Raw genomic sequence first — 18,583 nt, forward strand, 5'->3', positions numbered from 1 at the left:
GTTGCTCTCTTTCTATTTGTTCAAGTTGTAGGGATAATTCTTTGATTTTGGCCCTTTCTTCTTTTTGGATGTGTGCATTTATTGATATAAATTGGCCTCTGAGCACTGCTTTTGCTGTGACCCAAAGGTTCTGATAGGAAGTGTTTTCATTCTCATTGGAGTCTATGAATTTCTTTATTCCATCCTTCATGTCTTCTATAATCCAGTCTTTTTTGAGCATGGTATTGTTCAGTTTCCAAGTGTTTGATTACTTTTCCCTGCTTTTCCTGTTATTGATTTCCACTTTTATGGCCTATGGTCAGAGAAGATGCTTTGTAATATTTCAACGTTTTGGATTCTGCTAAGGCTTGCTTTATGCCCTAATATGGGGTCTATGCTAGAGAATGTTCCATGTGCACTAGAAAAGAAAGTATACTTGGTTACTGTTGGGTGGAGTGTTCCGTATACGTCTATGAGGTCAAGTTGGTTGATCGTGGCATTTGGATCTTCCGTGTCTTTATTGAGCTTCTTTCTGGATGTCCTGTTCTTCACTGAAAGTGGTGTGTTGAAGCCTCCTACTATTATTGTGGAGTTATCTCAGTTTTCAATACTGATAAGAGTTTGTTTTATGTATCTTGCAGCCCTGTCATTGGGTGCATAAATATTTAATATGGTTATCTCTTCTTCGTGTATTGTCCCTTTGATCATTATATAGTGTCCTTCCTTATCCTTTATGACGGATTAGACTTTAAAGTCTATTTTGTCCTATATTAATATTGCCACTCCTGCTCTTTTTTGATTGTTGTTTGCTTGATGTATTTTTTTCTGTCCTTTGAGTGTTAGTTTGTTTGTGTCTCTAAGTCTAAGGTGTGTCTCCTGTGGGCAGCATATAGACAGATCTTGTTTTTTAATCCATTCTGCCACTCTCTGTCTCTTTATTGGTGCATTTAGTCCATTTACATTCAGTGTAATTATGGATAGGTATTAGTTTAGTGCTGTCATTTTGATGTCTTATTTTGTGTGTTATTGACAGTTTCTTTTTCCCACTTAATTTTATGTGCTGAGTAGATTATCTTTACATATTGTCCTTTCCTCTTATTTGTTGTTGTTAATTTTGTTTCTGCTGAGTCTCTGTTTTTTTCTTATATTTTATTTTGATGAGTAGGATAGTTTGTCTCCTTTGTGGTTACCTTATTATTTACTCCTATTTTTCTAAATTTAAACCTAACTTTTATTTCTTTGTGTCACCGTATCTAAACAAGAGTTCTTGACTCAGCAACTTTGGACACTGACTTGAGAAGCTGCCTGTATACTTCCTAGTCAGTCTTTGCGTTCAGATTAGAAACACTTTTTTTTTTTTCAGTCTTTGAGTGGTGGAGGAAAGAGGGGTCCTAGGTATTAACTAACCCCACTCATCCATTGCCCACCAAACATTCACTAGTCCAAAGCCTAGAAGACACCACACCCTAGATTTGGTTTCTAGTCCCTGTGCAGCCTAAGTGACTAACTTTGAGAGGAGGTCCTTTTGGGGGCTTCCCCCTCATTGGCCCTCTTCCTTACAAATAAACCACCAAAAATAGAACTTGGGAGTAAACTTCTCATAAAATTTAATGTTTTCAGGGCTGGGATGGACTGAAGTGGAGGAGAAAATGGCAGGTGTTTGCCAGCAGAAAGGCACAGGCATCCTCAGTGGGCTGGGGTGACTGAGCTGCAAGCTCACCAGGCATTTATTCAGTCTCTGTCTCGGGACATTCTGGAACCATGGTCGCCTCCTTAAACCCGTATTTGCTGTTGTTCCTTCTTCTTCACCTCTGCCCAGATGTCTGACAGGTCTTGGATAAACTGCTGGATCTAGCAAGGCAAACGAACCAGAGTTAACCCCACCCAGCGAGAGGCCTCCCCCATCCCAAGACAAAGCCCCCTAGGCATAATGTGTAAGGAGTCCACTGCTCTCTTGTGACTGACTTCTTCAGGAAACCACATTCCTACACAAAATCGAATATCAGGTTTAGCAGCCTAGAAGCACTAAGTAGGTATGGAGTTGCAAATCCTAGAGGTAGATACAGTGATAGCATGAAGAAGTGACTTTAGGTGACACGTGGACATGGGATGAAATAACTTTGAATCTTACAGTGAAAAAGTGTTTCCTTTTTAGTTCCTTAAAGAGAAAGTGTCAGGTTAGTATTAATATGATTTTAACACTTCTCTAAACTTGCTAATTCCTCTTTTGAACGAAATAGGCCTTGAGCGCAAGCCACAGTACCTGACTAGAAAGAAGTTAAAAAGGCTGTTTTGCACAGCTAATGAATTCAATAGTGGGTCCCTGCTAGTAGTAGATAGATTACCCAACAAGCAAGGTAAGCATGGGCTTACTTGTGTTTACTTACTATTCTGTGGTGCACAATTTCACTTGAAAAACAGGTGAAATCGTACACTACAGGTTAGTAAGAAAACACAAGTAAGCCCTTCGTACCTTGCTTAATGTAAGCCCGTGGGTACCTTGCTTACTGGTTGATCAGCCCCTGTGTTACTGCCCACCTTGACTGAGGCCCACAGGGTCTTAGCACTAATGCAGTGGTTCTCAAAGGGTGGAAAACAGACCCGTAGTATCACCTGGAGACTCGGTGAAAATGTAGCATCTTTGGCTCCCAACTCAGGCCTACTGAATCAGACACTGGGGGTGGGACCCAGTAATACCCTCCACTCCCCAGGTGATTCTGATGCGCGTTAAAATCTGAGGTTCACCGCTCTATCAGGTCCATTCCACCACTCACCAAATCTAGAACCTCCTAAGTTCTGCCCACTCAGTCACCCCCAGGCGCCTGCCCCTCCTCCTACCATGTCCAGCTGTTTGTGTGTGTCGTCCAGGGACACGCTGGCCGTCTCCTTCAGCTGCTTGCTCACAATCTGGAAGAGGTTCAGTGTCGCCATCTTAATGGTGCCAAGCAGGAGGGTCTTCTTGGCAGCGGTGTTCTGGATGTGCGCCCAGCGAGATTCCTGGGGAAGGAACCGAACGGGGGCATGAGGGCCAGAAGAGTGGGATGGGGGTGCCGAGGAGGGCTGGCGGCCCTCACTTCCCTGGCCCCAGGATGGTTAACGAGCCCCTCACCCAGACGATGACATCGCTGCGAGCGCGGTCAAAGCGCATCTGCAGCCGTGCCAACTCATTGTTGTGCTGCAGAATCTCGTCATCCTTCTCCTCCATGTAGCGCGCCAGACGTGCCTTGGCTCGCTCAATCTTCTCCTGGCCTTCCTGCGCAGACCGCATGAGGTCGTGGTGCATGCTCACCAGCGTCTTGTAGCGCGCGATCACCTCGTGGATCTCCTCAAACTGTGGCCGGAAACTTGGGTCATTGCGCCGCCGAAGAGCCAGCACAGCCCACCGGCCTGGCAGGGAGGCCCCGGGCCGCGGGCGAGGAGCGAAGATTGTGAGGATGTTGGAGTCCTGCCTACGCTTCTCCCGGGTTGGTATGGGTCATGGTCTCTGTGTTGGGCAAGGTGCAACTGGGCCAGGGGCTCTCAATCTTGGCTGCATGTTAGAAGGGGGGGAGGGGGGCTTTAAAAAAAAGACACCTGTCAGGCTCCATCCCCAGAAATTTGGGTTAATAAACAGGTCTGAGGTGGCCCCTGGCATCTGAATTTTGCAAAAGTTCTCTAGGTGATCTGAAGTGCACCCAGGGGTGAGAATTGCTGATGGAGGCCATTTTGAGATGTCTTCCAAGCCAGTATGGGGGCAGTGGTGGTTTAGTGGTAGAATTCTTGCCTTCCATGTGAGAGACCCAGGTTCAATTCATAGCCAGTGCTCCTCAGGCATAGCCACCAAGCATCTGTCAGTGCACGTTTGCCCTGGTAGTGTAGTGGTTAAGATCTGAGCTGCTCACCAAAAGGTCTAATCTACCTTCCACTCCTTGGAAACCCTATGGGGCAGTTCTACTTGTCCTATAGAGTTGCTGTGAGTCGGAATCGACTTGATGGCAATGGGTTTGGTATGGTTCCGGTTATGATGCTGAATAGTTCCACAGAGCTTCTAGACTAAGACGACTAGGAAGAAGGCCTAGTGATCTACTTTTGAAAATTAGCCAGGGAAAACCCTAGGGATCACAAAGGTCCAATCGACAACTTATCACAGGGATGAAACAGGATTGGGCAGTGTTTTTTTCCACTGTGCATAGGGTCGCCATGAGCTAGGGGCCAACTCTACTGCAGCTAACAACAACCATCCAAGGCAATAATTATTCTATTCAACAAGAATGTACCAAGAAAAAAAAAAGAATGTACCAAGAACCACTTACAAGCCAGGGCCTGTGCTAAATGCTAGGAACACAGCAGGAGATAAGAAAGCCAGACCCTGCTTTTAGGGAGCTTACAACATAGGGAGTGGTATGGAGGGAGGGAGGACAGACAGATGAGTAAACAGGCCATTGCGACACAGAATAATAAGCCCTATCTATGACTGGGGGCTCAAACATACCAACGATTGTGCGGGTGATGCAGTACCTGGCAATATTTTGTTCTGTTATACATAAGGTCACTATGAGTTGGAGCCGACTTCATGGCAGCTTACAGCAACAATATGATTGGCAGACAGGGTTGAGCTGAGATACATGGGGTAGTACCTTGGTGCTCCTTCAAACATGGTGCTCTCTAGTATTTATTCAGCATTTTCTGGTATTTATTTGGGAGAAGCTGGGGCTGGAGAGGGTCCAGCTTGCCTCCTCCAGCATAATCCAGAACTACCCTACTCTGGCCCTAAACCATAGGGCCTATTCACCAGAGCAGAAGCCCCGTAACCACCCTCTCTAGAAAGCAGTGTGAGCACCAGTGCCTGTGACTCCCACTTGCCTGCCCAGGGTTGTCAACATGCACCTCTGGCTCCAGGGGACATGCCCTGAGTGCTTTCTCCATCTCATCACATTTCCAATGACAGACTAGTGTCCCAGGACTGCCCTGCTGGTCTTTTGCCAAGTATGGCTCGGTGGGGATGGGCAGCCCGACTCAGGCTTGGAAGAGGGGGGAACAGCCATAATAGGGTTCCTGGGGGGAAAGGATGGCTAAAATGAGGTTGGAGGGTTAAATGGAAGATAGCCAGGCAAAAGCAGAGGAAGTATTACAGGTAGAGGAAACAGCATAGGTAAAGATGAATGCCACCACCACACTGTCAGTCTGTCATCCTGTGGTGGTGTGATGTTGCTCTAATGCTGGAAACTATGCCACCAATATTTCAAATACCAGCAGGGCCAACCACAGTGGGCAGGTTCCAGTGGAGTTCCAGACTAGGACAGACTAGGGAGAAAGGCCTACCAATCTACTTCTAGTAATTAGCCAATAAAAACCCTTTGGACCACAACAGAATATTGTCTGATACAGTGCTGGAAGATGAACCCCCTAGGTTGGAAGGCACTAAAAACACACCGTGGCCGCAACAATGGACTCAAGTATACCAGTGATCTTGAAGATGGCTCATGACCAGGCAGCATTTCATCCTGTTATACATGAGGTTGCCATGACTTGGAGCTGACCCGGTGGCAACTAACAAAACGAGTGGGGGTGTGTGTGGCACCTTCATGATGCTAAAGGTAGTTCAGACTGAATGGCATAAGTTCAACATGGGGAGGGAGAGATAGGCCTGGAGAAGTTAAAAAAAAGTGTCCAGTAAACCCTGTGAAGAGTGTGGACTTCATTTATTGAAGGATTTTAAGAAGCTGAAAGATACTTTCGTATCTGCATTTCAGAAAATTCTCTCCGGACACAATGCAGCACCATGCAGGGGCTACAATGAATGAATTCGCTCAGAGCTCCCAGGAACAGGGGTACATCTCTAAAACTTAATAGAGTGTCAGAAGGACTCAGGTGCCAACTTGAAGAGGCACCCACCGTCCAAAGACAGGGCAGTTTGAATATCAGAGTGAGAAATAAGTGCAAAGAATTGAAATGTATAAAATGTGTGAAAATCCATGAGTTCACTGTGATACTAAAAACTTTACAGGTCACTTTTGAAAACTGTAAATAGAGAAGCAAGTGTTTCACAAGCTTCTTCCTTAAGGCCCACACAGTAATCAAACAGGTGGTGAAGGAAAGAGTCTCTTTCTAGAGGCCTTTTCCGGACAGTAGTACTCCAGCTAATAAAAGAAGGAAGAATGATGGAGTATTTCTAGCACCCTCTAGAAGGTCCTCTCCCCCTTCCATCAATGTCCCTTACCACCACCACCAAGTAAACCACTTTTCTCCTGTCTGTCACAATAGGTTAATTTAACTTGTTTTTAATTGTAAATAGGACACTATGTCATCTTTTGTGGCTGGCTTCTTTTGCTCAGCATAATGTCTGTGACACTGAAGAACCATATCAACCAAATAGAGTGTGCAGACCGCATCTGGACCCTGATTGGAACAAACAAACTGTACAAAAAGCATTTATGAGATAATTGGGGACATTTTAACATTGACTGAATATTTGATATTAAGGAATTGCTGTTAGCTTTTTAGCTAACTGTGATAATGGCATTGTGATTATGTCTAAAAAGAGCCCTTAACTTTTAGAAATGCATACTGAAATACTTATGGATATCATTTGCTTCCGAATGGCGGAGGTGGGAAAGTGTGGGGATACGAGTTGATAATTGTTGGAACTAGGTGATGAGCAATGGATATTCATTAGAGATTCTCTCTATACTTTTGTATGTGTTTCCAATTTTCCACAATAAAAAGGTTTTTTAAAAAAACTGTCGTTGATAGGAAAAAGCAAGTGGCAGGAGAACATGTGTAACGCTATTTACAGTTTATGGACATGGTGGAGCCCTGGAGGTGCAGTGGTTAAGCGTTCGGCTGCCAACCAAAAGGTCGGCAGTTCGAATTCACCAGGCACTCCTTGGAAACCCTAGGGGGCAGTTCTACTCTGCCCTGTAGGGTCGCTGTGAGTCAGAATCGACTCGACGGCAACAGGTATGGTTTAATTTGGATATGGTTAATGCACTCAGCAACCCACTGAAAGGTTGGAAGTTTGAGTCCACCTGGAGGCACCTCAGAAGAAAGGCCTGGCAATCAACTTCTGAAAAAAATCAGTCAATGAAAACTTTATGGAGCACAGTTCTGCTCTGACACACATGGGGTCGCCATGAGTCGGAGTTGATTCGACGGCAACTGGTAATATGTTGCAAAAGAATAAAAACAAGCTTGAGAATGAGAAATTTGAAGATCAGGGTACCGATTAACTCTGAGGAAAGGGAAAGAAGAATGAGATTTCGAAGGAGCACAAAAGGGCCTTCAACTACCTGTAGTGTTTTATTTCTTAAGAAAAAAAAAAAAATCCAGGGCAAATAGGGAAAAGATCTGACAAAGCTGTGTGGTGAGTACTTGGATGCTGCCATGTATTTCATGTGCTTAAAATAATCTGGTAAGAATGGAGAGAGAGAGAGAGAGGAAGGAAGGATGGGAAGGAGGAGGAAGAGGAGAGGGAGACGGGGAGGGAAGGAGGAGGAGAGAGAGGAAGGGAAGGAGGGAGAGAGGAATGAAGGAAGAAAGGAAAGAAGAGGCAAGGAAAAAAAGGAAAGAAGAAAGATCACGTTGGCTGTAGGCCGCCAAACAGGCTGTCCAGAAATAACACAAAGTTGAACTCCGGGTGAGGTACACTGGTAGTCTGGATGAGGGCAGGGGCAGGGGATGGATTCCAGAAATACCTCAGAGGCAGAACAGATTAGATCTGGAGATTGATGGCTGTGGGGAGTGAGCCAGAGGAGAGCCCAGGCTGAGGCCTGAGTTGGGCGGGCTGTGAGTGGGTGGCCGTGCCATTCCCCAGCCCAGGGCACATCAGCACGAGGGCTGGCCTGGGGGTGGGAGGAAGCAGATGAGTTGGGGTGTGGTCGCAAGGAGATAGATACAGTGGCCTGAAGCTTAGGAGAAAGATGCTGGCCAGAGATATATCCAGGTTCTTCAGTTCTAAGATATAATTGTGCTATCTCTGAATTTGAGACATACCATATTGTTTATCTGCTTCTTTAATAGGGTAAAAACCAGCTGCCACTGAGTCAGTTCTGTCTCATGGTGGCCCTAGGTGTTGCAGAGTAGAACTGTGCATGGGTTTTTTCACGGCTGCAATCTTTCAGAAAGCAGATCACCAAGCCTTTCTTTGAAGGTGCCTCTGGGTGGGTTCGAACTGCCAACCTTTCGATTAGCAGGGCGACACTTAACTGTCTGCACCACCTTGGGAATCCTTTTTAATACGGTAACCTTCCCTAACTTTTTGTTGTTCTTGGGTGCCCTCAAGTTGATTCTGACTCATAACGACCCCAAGTGACAGAGTAGAACTGCCCTACACGGTTTTCTTGGCTGTAATCTTTATGGAAGTAGATTGTTAGGTGTTCCTTGCACGAAGCCGCTGGGTGGGTTCGACTCACCAACCTTTGAGTTACCAGCCAAGCTCTTAACCATTTTTGCCACCAAAGCTTCTTTTCCTAACTACCCTCCAAATAAAAAACCACGCCAATATTAAATCAACTATTCGTAAAGATTACAGCCGAGAAAACCCTATGGAGCAGTTCTACTCTGTAACACATGGGGTCGCCATGAGTTGGAATCAACTCAACGGCAATGGGTTTGGTTTTTTTGGTGGGGAGGGGTTAGCACCTTAGAATGCAGGAAATAACACAGATTTGGGACTCCTGCAGAAATAAATTAGATGAGTGGTTCTATACAAGTGTCACTGGGTACTATGGATTGAATTGTATCCCCCTCCAAATATGTGTTGGAATTCTAACCCCTACACCTGTGGATGTGAACCTGTTTGGAAATAGGGCTTTCTTTGTTGTGTTAATTAGGCCCACCCAAGTGGGTTCTAAATCTAATCACTTCTGAGTTATAAAAAGGGCAGATAAGACACAGAGATGGCACGCAGGGGGCAGGGGGAAGACAGATGTCATGTGAGAATCATGTACAAGCCAAGGTACCATGGAACACCTGGGACCACCTACAATGTGCACATTGACATGGCCAAGACCCAATATGGACTTTCGGTCTCCAGAACTGTGAGAAAATCAATTTCTGTTCCTGAAAGCCACTCACTTATGGTATTTGTCTTACAGCAGCACTAGGTAACTAAGATACCAAGGGGCTTTAAAAGCTGTGCATTTGTGTCTCTCCACACCCCGCATGGGGATATACCCCACCATGGCTGGGGACCCGCCACAGGGAGCCACAGCTGCTGCTGGCCACACCCCTCAGGGTGTCTGAGTGGGAGGACGAGGTGGGTAGCCATGGACGTGGGTGACCCCAGAATTACCAGGGAAAAGTGGGGGGTCTGCAACAAAGACCCAAAGAACACAGGGTTTCAGATGGCCAAGGAAGAGGAGCCCCGGAGAACACTGAGTGGGAGGGGCCAGAGGGATGAGGGCAGTAATGGCGTGAGGTGACACAGAGGTGGGGCCAAGGTGTTTCCAGGAGGAGCCTGAACAGTGTCACATGCTGCCATGCTGGAGGGGCGGATGAGGGCGGAGAGTCCCTGCAGCCCTGGCCTCAAGGTGACCTTCAGATGAGCAGTTTTCAGTGACATGGCGGCGCCCACAGGGGAGTGAGAAAAAGCCAAGGCTCTGCCACTGACAAGCTGGGAGACCCTGAGCAGGTCACCCAACCTCCCTGAGCCTCTCTGCCAGCTAATGAGAAGGCTGAATGAAGTTATTCGAGGGACACCCTGAGCCCAGTGCCCAGCACATGCTGCGTAGTCAAACCAGAGAGGCTTTTCGCTCTGTGGTAAATCAAAACCAAACCAAACCCATTGCCGTCAAGTCGATTCTGACTCATAGCGACCCATAGGCTTTCCAAGGAGTGGCTGGTGGATTCAGACTGCTGACCTTTTGGTTAGCAGCCAAACTCTTAACCACTGCACCACCAGGGCTCCCTGCTCTGCACTCGGTTGGGCGTTTACCCAGTTTCTCTCCCTTCCTCTCCGCATTTTATTCTCAAGTAAGCCAAAGACACTGGGGGAGGAGAGGAAGCAGGGACAGCTGGAGGCCTGGTCTAAAAGCTTGTCTTTGTTGCTCTAAGACTTCATTCCCGCAGCGGACACACACACACACAGAAGACAGACAGTCATAGACACAAACCTAGATCTAAACACAGAACTTACACTCACACAGACATTTACATAGACATGACTTACACGGACACACAAAGACAGACCACCAGGCCCCAATCCCTAAGAAACAAGCCCCACCCCATGAGGCAGTCTCTTCCCAGTCTCCTCTCTGTCCCTCTGTCCTAACCTCTTCTGAGCTGGCTGCTCTCTGGGAGGGAGATAAAGAACACAGCACCAACCTTTTGCAAACTGTGGCATGGCCTCACTGTGAGAGTGGTGAGGGCCCTGAAGGAGGATGGATAAGGGTGATGGCACAGGAGACAGCGAAGGTGTGGTCACAGAGGCACCCAAGGGCGAGTGAGCATCTGGAGAGGTGGGCAGCCAGCAGTGGCTAATGCCAGGCTAAGGACAGAAATGAGTCCCGCAGGTCTGGTCACGGGTGACTTTGGAGAGGGTGGCAGAAGCCAGACTGTACTGGTGAAGGAATAAGTAGGAAGTGAAGCTGTGGAGACTGTCAGTGTAGACAACTCCTTCTGGGGACTTGGCTATAGGGTCAGGAAAGCTGGGACAGCAACCAGGGAGGGCTGCTGGGTCTTAGAACAGTGCAGATTCTAAACACAAATTGGGGGAGCAAATGAATTTTAAAAAATGGGGTGGGGCAGAGGACAAAGGGTTTCCTCATGTGTAAAATGGAGATGCTACCTCATAGGGCTATTGTGAGGAGCAAATGTATACACCTATGTAAGTTCACCAGGAGCCCTGGTGGCACAGTTGTTAAGAGCTACAGCGGCTAACCAAAATGTCAGCAGTTTGAATCCACCAGTCGCTCCTTGGAAACCGTATGGGGCAGTTCTACTCTGTCCTATAGGGTTGCTATGAGTTGGAATTGACTCAACAGCAATGGGTATGTAAGTTCTTAGAACAGCATCTGGTACGCAGTAAGTGCTATTTAATGGTTAGCAAAAAATAAAATAAGATAAAAAGCATTGGGTGGTATTGGAGGCTTCCTAATAACAAAATCCAAACCTGTTGCTGTCAAGCCAATTTCGCCTCATGGCAACCCCAGGTGTGTCAGAGTAGATCTGCGCTCCATAGGGTTTTCAAGACTGTGAACCTTTCGGAAGCAGATCACCAGGCCTTTCTTCTAAGGTGCCCCTGGGTGCGTTCAAACCGCCGTCCTTTCAGTTGGTAGTTGAGCACTTAACTATTTCTGCCACTCAGGGACTCAAAACTTCTCACAAGCTTTCTGATGAATACCCAGCCCAGGGCAGCAGCCTCTCTTCATCTTTTTAAGCCTCACCCTGTGGAACAAAAGCTTCTCTGGGAAAAAAAATCCACAGGGATATCCAGGGCCTTCCAACCACTAGATATGAGCTCATGGTAGATAGAATATTCTGGAAAGGGAGAGGGGGCAAGTGATGGCTCTGCTCTAGATCAAGGCTGGAGGCTCTGTAGACTCTCACTGCTCCTTGGGTTCAAGAGGGGAGGGAGCCCCGCTCACTGTGGAGACTCCATTTTGCCTTGCGAGTGTGTGTGTCAAGGGCAGTAGGTGTTCTCAGGGTCTGTGTCTTGAGGAGATAGTGTCTGCATGGATCAGGTAGGCATGATTGGGCCCCATGGGCACAAACCCCAACATTCTGAGGGCACCAGGCACTAGAATCTAAGGCCTCTTTCCAGCACCCCTCCAGGGTGATCATCACTGCAGAGCCCCCAAAACCATTGTCGTCACGTCGATTCCAACTCATAGTGACCCTAAAGAACAGAGTAGAACTGCCCCATAGAGTTTGCAAGGAGCACCTAGTGCATTTGAACTGCTGACCTTTTGGTTGTCAGCTGTAGCACTTAACCACTACATCACCAGGGTTTCCCACAGAGCCCCCAGGAGCTCCTAAATCCCAGCTAGCTCAGGCTGAAATGCCACCCATAGCCCCACACTCTGGGGAAGGGGAGGTGCGGCTGAGGTGGGCACCAAGGCTCTTCCCTACTCGACCCCAGGACTCACCTCAGAGTTCTCTACCACCCTCTCCAGGTACTTGTTGAAGATGGAGTAGTCCTGCAGCTTGCAGCTCAGCCGCTGGTGCTCCAGCCGCAGAGCTGCCATCTCCTGCTTGGCCTTGGCCAACTCCCGCATGCGCTGCCTCTTGAGTTCTCGCTCCTTGTTGGCTTTCTTCAGGGCGCGGATCCGCTTCTGGTCATTCTCCTGGGGCCGGAGCAGGGGCACCAGTCAGAACTGCCAGTGGCTGGAGGGGCCCTCAGCCCCCTGGTGCCCTCGCAAGGCCGGTTGGCTGAGTTCTGGACACTCTGAGGATGGGCAGGGAAGGCTGGGCCGCCCACTGGGAGAGGAGGCACACAGGAAAAGGGTCTACAAAGTTATCTGCAGCTAGTTGACGGGGTTTCTGTGGAGTGAGTTGGGGTTCAGAAGGCTGTGAGGGGGGAGGTTTAGACCCAAGTTAAGAGGTGGCCTTGGGAAATGATTCTGATTCTGTGGGAGGAGTTCCAGACTTCAGGGGGCCAAATGCGGAGGCCCACATCTCAGTCTCTGGAGAGAGCTCAACCCTGGGGAAGGGTGAGACGGCCCGGAAGTGGACTTTCCAGAAGCAAACCTTCTGACAAAGCTTCCCCTGTTTCTGTTCTTAGTGGTGGACGTTTGTCATGGGGTAAATTCCTGGGCCCATAGCTGGGAGGCCCGAATTTTCTCCCAACTTTGGTGCCTCAGTTTTTCCAACTATATAAATGAAAGGCAGTGGCCCTTCTTTTTCTTCCAAAAGCTGAGGTAGCAGCCCTTGAACTACAGGGAGATGAGGCAGACAATGGGCCTGGTCCAGGGGACCGGAGGAGATAAGGCATTCCAGGGAGCATGTTCCTAGGGGCTCAGACTGGCACCAGGCCAGGGCTGGAGAAGATGGCATAGGCAATTTGACACCCAAAATGACATGAGGCTCAGCTACTGCAATGTGTCCAGTCCTGCCTTCTCCTTCCTATGGCCAAACCCTCCCTCCAAGATGTAGGAGGCAAACCCACCCCTCACCCAGCACTTGTGTGGCCCTTTCCTCCCTGGGGCCCTGTTGATTCCCCATGGGTGGCATGTGTGGTCCCAGCATTTGGATGGCATGAAGGAAGGTGCTCAGGGGTTTGTTCTTTGCTCCCTAAGCCCAGGAGAGGACAAGGGCCCTAAGCCAATGGTTTTCAAATCCGACTGTACATCTGTAACCCCTGGAGAGCTTGGTAAAAATACAGATGCCTGGGACTGACCTCACGCCTGCTGAAAGCAAGGAGAGAAGAGAGTCCAGGCGTCTGTAACAAACTCTCAGGGACCTCAGTGCTGCTGGTCCTCTAGTAGCCATCTGGAGGGCCCCTCACCCCCAAATCTCCTGCTGCTCCAACCACTCCATGAGCTTTTTTCTGGTCACTAAAAGGACTGGCCCCCAGTCAGCCAGCTTCTTTTCCTGTCTGGTTTAGGCACAAGCATGGTGGAAGATGCTTAAGAGTAGGCTCCTCTATGGCCAAGGGCAGCAACGAGCCCCTGGAGCTGGGCCAGGCCCTTAAGGGTTTGATAAGTGCTGGCTGGACTTTAAGATGACTAAATCCCTCCTCTAAGGACCCATTGAGAGGGGTTGTCTGGGAGTGAACTCTGGTGCCTGCTCCTCTGACCATTTCCTGTCTGGACCTTCAGTGCAAGGATGGGTCCTGTCTTATTCATCTTTGTATTCCCAAGGGCCCAGCCCTGATTCTGATATATTCATTCATTTGTTCATTCACTAGGTACTGGCAAGGAAATAGGAAACAGCAATCTAGAAGGGGCAGGTAAACAGGAAATTCCAAACAGAGCTGTAAATGAGGGATTGGAAGGGGGAAAGCATCAGGATTGCTGGAGTACAGCCAGCCATTGAGCCCAGGGAGAGAAGGTCAGCAAAAGCTAGGGGGATGAGGAGGGAGGGAAGGCAGTTTGCTGGACAGCAGAGTGTGAGTCCCACTGGCTGCCACAGTAGGTCACACCGCTACCTACCTGGATGAATTGCTCAAACTTCTGGATGTGGGCCGTCAGCTGGGCCTCCTTGATGCCCAGCTCCTCCCAGCGCAGGTTCAAGGCCTCCATCCTGCGTTTAAATGTCTGCGGGTGGGGAAAGGAGAGTGGTCAAGAGGGCCTCAGACATGTGTACTGAGGAAGGTCCCAGCATCCCCTGCCCAGAACTGCTATTCCCATGCCTGGAAGGGTTCATAGGAGACCTCTCCCTCTCTGTCCCATGGCTGGCTTGGAGCAGAGCACCCCAGGACAACAATAGCACCAGAGACTCGGATCATTTTTCTTCTCCCCAGAGGGAAGAGACATGCACCCCAGCACCCTGTCCCCTTGGCCCACCTCCTTCTTCTGCTCCATAGCACGGTGCATGATCTTGGCCTCCTTTTTCTTCTCCAGCAGCCGGATGGATGGGGACTCCGACTGCTCCTCAGTGGAGGGGAACTTCCTGCCCAAGACACCGGCAAGAGGGGCCTGTGGGCTCTGGGTGCCTGAGGCAGGTTGGGGCTGGGCAGTAACCAGTGGAGAGAGATACCCATGGGGAGGGAAGAGGGTGTCTTCCCTACCTGAGTGAAAGGTCTGGGATGTGGAGAAGAGAGAGGCGTGCTCATTTGGAGAGTGAGCTGAGGCAGGGTGATGGGGGGATTGGTGTCAGGGTGATATGGAGCCCTGGGTTATAGGAGTAGGCGGGGACAGGTTGGGAGCAGGAAGGTGAGGCATAGGTCGGTGGTCTAAGGCACAGAGAGATGGGGCGGGCTCTCAGACACTCACTGCAGCAGTTGCAGCAGCCGCTCCCCATACTGCAGCCGGAAGTACTCGGCCAGATCTTCCTCTTCCATGATTCCCAGACTCATGGCTGCGGTGCCCTCACGGCCCAGTCAGCTGGGTCCTCACAGTGAAATAGTGGGTGGCGGATCCCAAGGGGTGGTGGCTGGGCTCTGGTTTCTTCTCTTCTCCTGCTTTCAGGGTCCCACAGGGGCGGTAGGTATTTGAGAGACTCTGCCCAAGATAGCTGGAGACAGAATCCCTGGCTCAGATGATGTGTTGTGGGGGGTGATGTGAGGTTCTGGTTACCTAGCAACAGGCTGCTTGGTTCTGTGGACTACACGCAGAACTCGTGCTTAGCCCTCTGCCTCCTGCCCCACTGGCCCCATGCTTGCTGGGGTCTTGCTCCTTACTCCTGCCCTTACCCCTCAGGAACTCTGGGAGGAAGTTAGGCCTCAGTAGGTACTGCCGTGGTGCCCAGGCCTGGGAGGCAGGGCCGGGGTGTCCTGGCTGAGAAATGGGATTGTCCTTTTGAGGGAGCCCTGCTCCTAGGCCTCCCTCCCAGGTTCAGGTGAGCCTTTGACAGATAGCAAATGAGAAAGGAAAGAAGAAGAGGTGCTTAGCTGAGGTAGGGGTGAGGGTGGACAGAGAAACATGGGCCTTTGGGGATGTGCAGGAGAGGGGCTGGAGATTCCTGAAGGTGGGAGGAGGCCTGAGGTTGACAACTAGGTAGTGGGTGAAGGATGTGTGTGCGGTCTAGATGTGTGAGGCTATGCAAGAAGCCTGGGACTGAAGAGATATGGCCAACAAGGGTGTGGAGGAGGGGGCAAGAGATTCGGGACCAGTGCCTCATTTTGAAGTTCTTAGATTATTAAATTTTGGAGACATGTCGAAGCAGGGTTATGAATATTTCACACACATCAAATGTTTTCTTTGTGATGGCTGCCTTCCTCGACCCTGTCAGGGTAAAAGCATGCACTCATATGGCCGTGAGGTTCAGCGTCTAGATTTGAGACCCGGCGTGTGGGGCAGGCGCCCTGGGTCTCCGTGGCAGACCCCGGCTGGGAGGTTCAGGCCGGCCCTCCGCTGGCTCCTGCCCGCGGACAGGCTCCCAAGCTCCCTCGATGCTCTCGCGCGGCTTCCTCTCCCCCACGCGGGCCACGCGTCCTGGCTCTGCTCTCTGTCTGGAAGGGAAGCCCAGGTGGGGTGGGGGTCTCGAACCCGTCGTGAAGGGAGCTCAGCAACCGCCCTCTCAGCGGCATTGCTGGTCCTCTGGCGCCCCCTGCTGGCCACCCGCCCGTGGGGAGGAAAAGACGTGCTGGAGGGGCGCTGCCCACCCTCGCCCTCCTCCTTTCCATCCTCCCCTCAACCTCCTGCCCAGAACAGGCCGCTTAGTGGGGATTTCTGAGGCCAGAAGCACAAGCCCGGTCGCTTTCAGTCAGCCTGGCGGGCTCAGGAGAGACAGCAGGACAGCCCCCCTCCCACCCAGAACACCCACCCCCCACAAACCCCTAAACCAGAGATGGCTTCTCCACCCGGGGCGCCCTAGAGAGTCAGAACCAGTAGGGTAAGAGCAACGACGGCAATAAGAACCGTAAACTCTTTGAAGAGTACGTTTCTCTGATCGTTTGTCCCCAGAGCCTGGCACAATTCTGACCCATGAAGGTGCGCACTTAACATCTGAATAAATGATAGTAACAGAACTAACAGTACTAACCCCACTAATTGACTTAATTCTTAAAACAACCTCCTCAAGGTAGGTACTATTATTATCTTCATCTCCATTTATGGATGAGAAGATGGATGCTCAGAGAGGTTAAGTACCTTGCCCCCTGTCATCCCGCTCAGAAGGCATGTTGCTGGGTGAAGGCACCCAGGGTGTCAACCAAGGGCAAGCTGTTGGTGATGTGTAATATGTTAGATTTTGGGCACTGGGAACACAAGTGTTCATTACATTATTCTTTACACCTTTCCCTATGTCTCAAATATCTGATAATAAATTAAAAAAAAATCTTTGCATCTGCCCCCATGGTAGTTATTTTTGTCATACTCAAGATTTGCTGATTCTCCTCCAAACCTTGTTTTAACCAGTGTCTTTCTCTTTCTCTTGTGTATCTCCCTCAACATCCTCCCCTTCTCCTAGTTCCCTGAAACTTGATTGACACTCCACTTTCTCAACCTGACATCCATTCTTGCTAATAACTGTCTCTTGGTGGGTATTCCCTCATGTGCCTCTTTATTTCCTTGGTAACTCTGTAGTCTTAAAATATCTCGGTATATTTTATCTGTCACTTCATTTGCCACACAGAACCACAGAATTTTAAAGTTAGAACAACTTGAGATCGTTTATTTCAAATGTCTCATTTATAGAAGAAAAAAAAAATGGAGGCTTGAAGATTATGCTTCATCTGCAGACTAAGAAAAGCCACAATTAAAAATGAGGTGAACTTCAGGTTTCCCACAAGATTGCAGATTAGGGCTTCTGTCCCTGGAGATTCTGTAGAACTGAGAGAGGTGGATGGATAACCAAATGGAACACAAAAACTGTGAGGAAACCCTAGGGAGGCAGAAAGTGGTGGGATGTGGTTGTGTGTGTGTGTGAGAAATGGCAGTCCAGAACAGAAGAGGGCTAAGTACCAGGGATGGTGGATAGCTCATGGCATTTTCTCTCCTGCACATTGCCCTGGGAAGCTCACTGTACAGCTTGCAGCATCATCCCAGTGACAACTTAGTGTCAGCCCAGAGTGGTGGGGTGAGAAGGGGGCAGCACTGGAGCAGACACAAATGCACTCAGGCTGGATAATCCTGAGTGGTCCCTCTTTCATGGGCAGGCAGTTGCAACAGAGGGAGGCAGCCCCTAGAAAAGAACCATGTCTGGGGGGAAGGTTCTGGAAGGTTTACAGAGGAACAGTATTGCCTGGTCAAGGAAGGCAAAACAGGAGTGGGTGATCTTGGACTGCAACACCAGAGGCTGTCTGAATACATACATATGCAGAACAGGGCAGGGAGGCCATTTAACATTCCAGGGACAGTTCAAGGTAGTTGGTAGAAAGTAGTCTCAAGCACACATGAGCTCATGAGGAAAAACAATGAGATGTCTGAGGGGGGCAACCTTTATAAAAGATAACAGACTGAACAACCTGTCCAAAGGAAACAGAACCAACAGATCAATAGAATAAGAATTTAAAATAAACATAACAAATATCCTCAAAGAGATGAGGGAGGATGTTGGGAACATGAAGAGAAGCAAGCGTGAATGGAGAAGAACGAATTGAATGGAAAGCTGAGTGGACGACAGAACTCAATGGATGCTTTAAATGGCAGGATGGATACAATTAAAGAACAATTAATGAATAGAAGACCATCTTTAAGAACTCTTCCAGAAGGCATCAGGAGGAGATAAAGAATAAAAGCTAAGGTCCAGAGGATTGAAATAAAAATGTCAAATCTAAATAATAATAGGAATTTCATAAGGAAAAACAAATGGAGGGTATGAAAGAGGAGACTTGAGATTGAAATTCTTATATCTAAGGAGACAAACAAAAAACACATCTAAATATATACAGTGAAATTTAAGAATATCAAAGATAAATAGAAAAGTATTTTAAATATGGTGTTTTAAACAGATAATCTATCCTCGTGGTTCAAAAATTCAAAGAAAGCGTGTACAGTGAAAAGCCTCATCACTATCCCTTCTTTCAACCACCCAGTTCTCACACCTTTCCCACGAATAACTGTTTTTATGCATTTTCTGGAGT

The 18,583-nt window shown here is 48.8% G+C and overlaps 1 protein-coding gene across 2 annotated transcripts; it reads right to left on the bottom strand.

Moving 5' to 3' along the window:
• Positions 1-793: 793 nt before the first annotated feature.
• On the bottom strand, positions 794-15,237 carry CCDC42 (coiled-coil domain containing 42). 2 transcript variants are annotated; one of them, XM_003416921.3, is made up of 7 exons: positions 14,832-15,237; positions 14,403-14,508; positions 14,049-14,153; positions 12,045-12,242; positions 3,089-3,310; positions 2,818-2,976; positions 794-1,830 (listed from the first exon to the last, which is right to left on the bottom strand). In XM_003416921.3, exons 1-7 carry the CDS (start codon positions 14,912-14,914, stop codon positions 1,753-1,755), a joined length of 951 nt encoding a protein of 316 aa, XP_003416969.1. In that variant the 5' UTR covers positions 14,915-15,237; the 3' UTR covers positions 794-1,752. The 2 variants fall into 2 exon arrangements, with proteins under 2 accessions (XP_003416969.1, XP_003416970.1); XM_003416922.3 differs by lacking the exon at positions 3,089-3,310.
• Positions 15,238-18,583: the final 3,346 nt, after the last annotated feature.

The sequence above is a fragment of the Loxodonta africana genome, chromosome 18, assembly GCF_030014295.1.
Source record: "Loxodonta africana isolate mLoxAfr1 chromosome 18, mLoxAfr1.hap2, whole genome shotgun sequence".
NCBI classification, from domain to species: domain Eukaryota; kingdom Metazoa; phylum Chordata; class Mammalia; order Proboscidea; family Elephantidae; genus Loxodonta; species Loxodonta africana.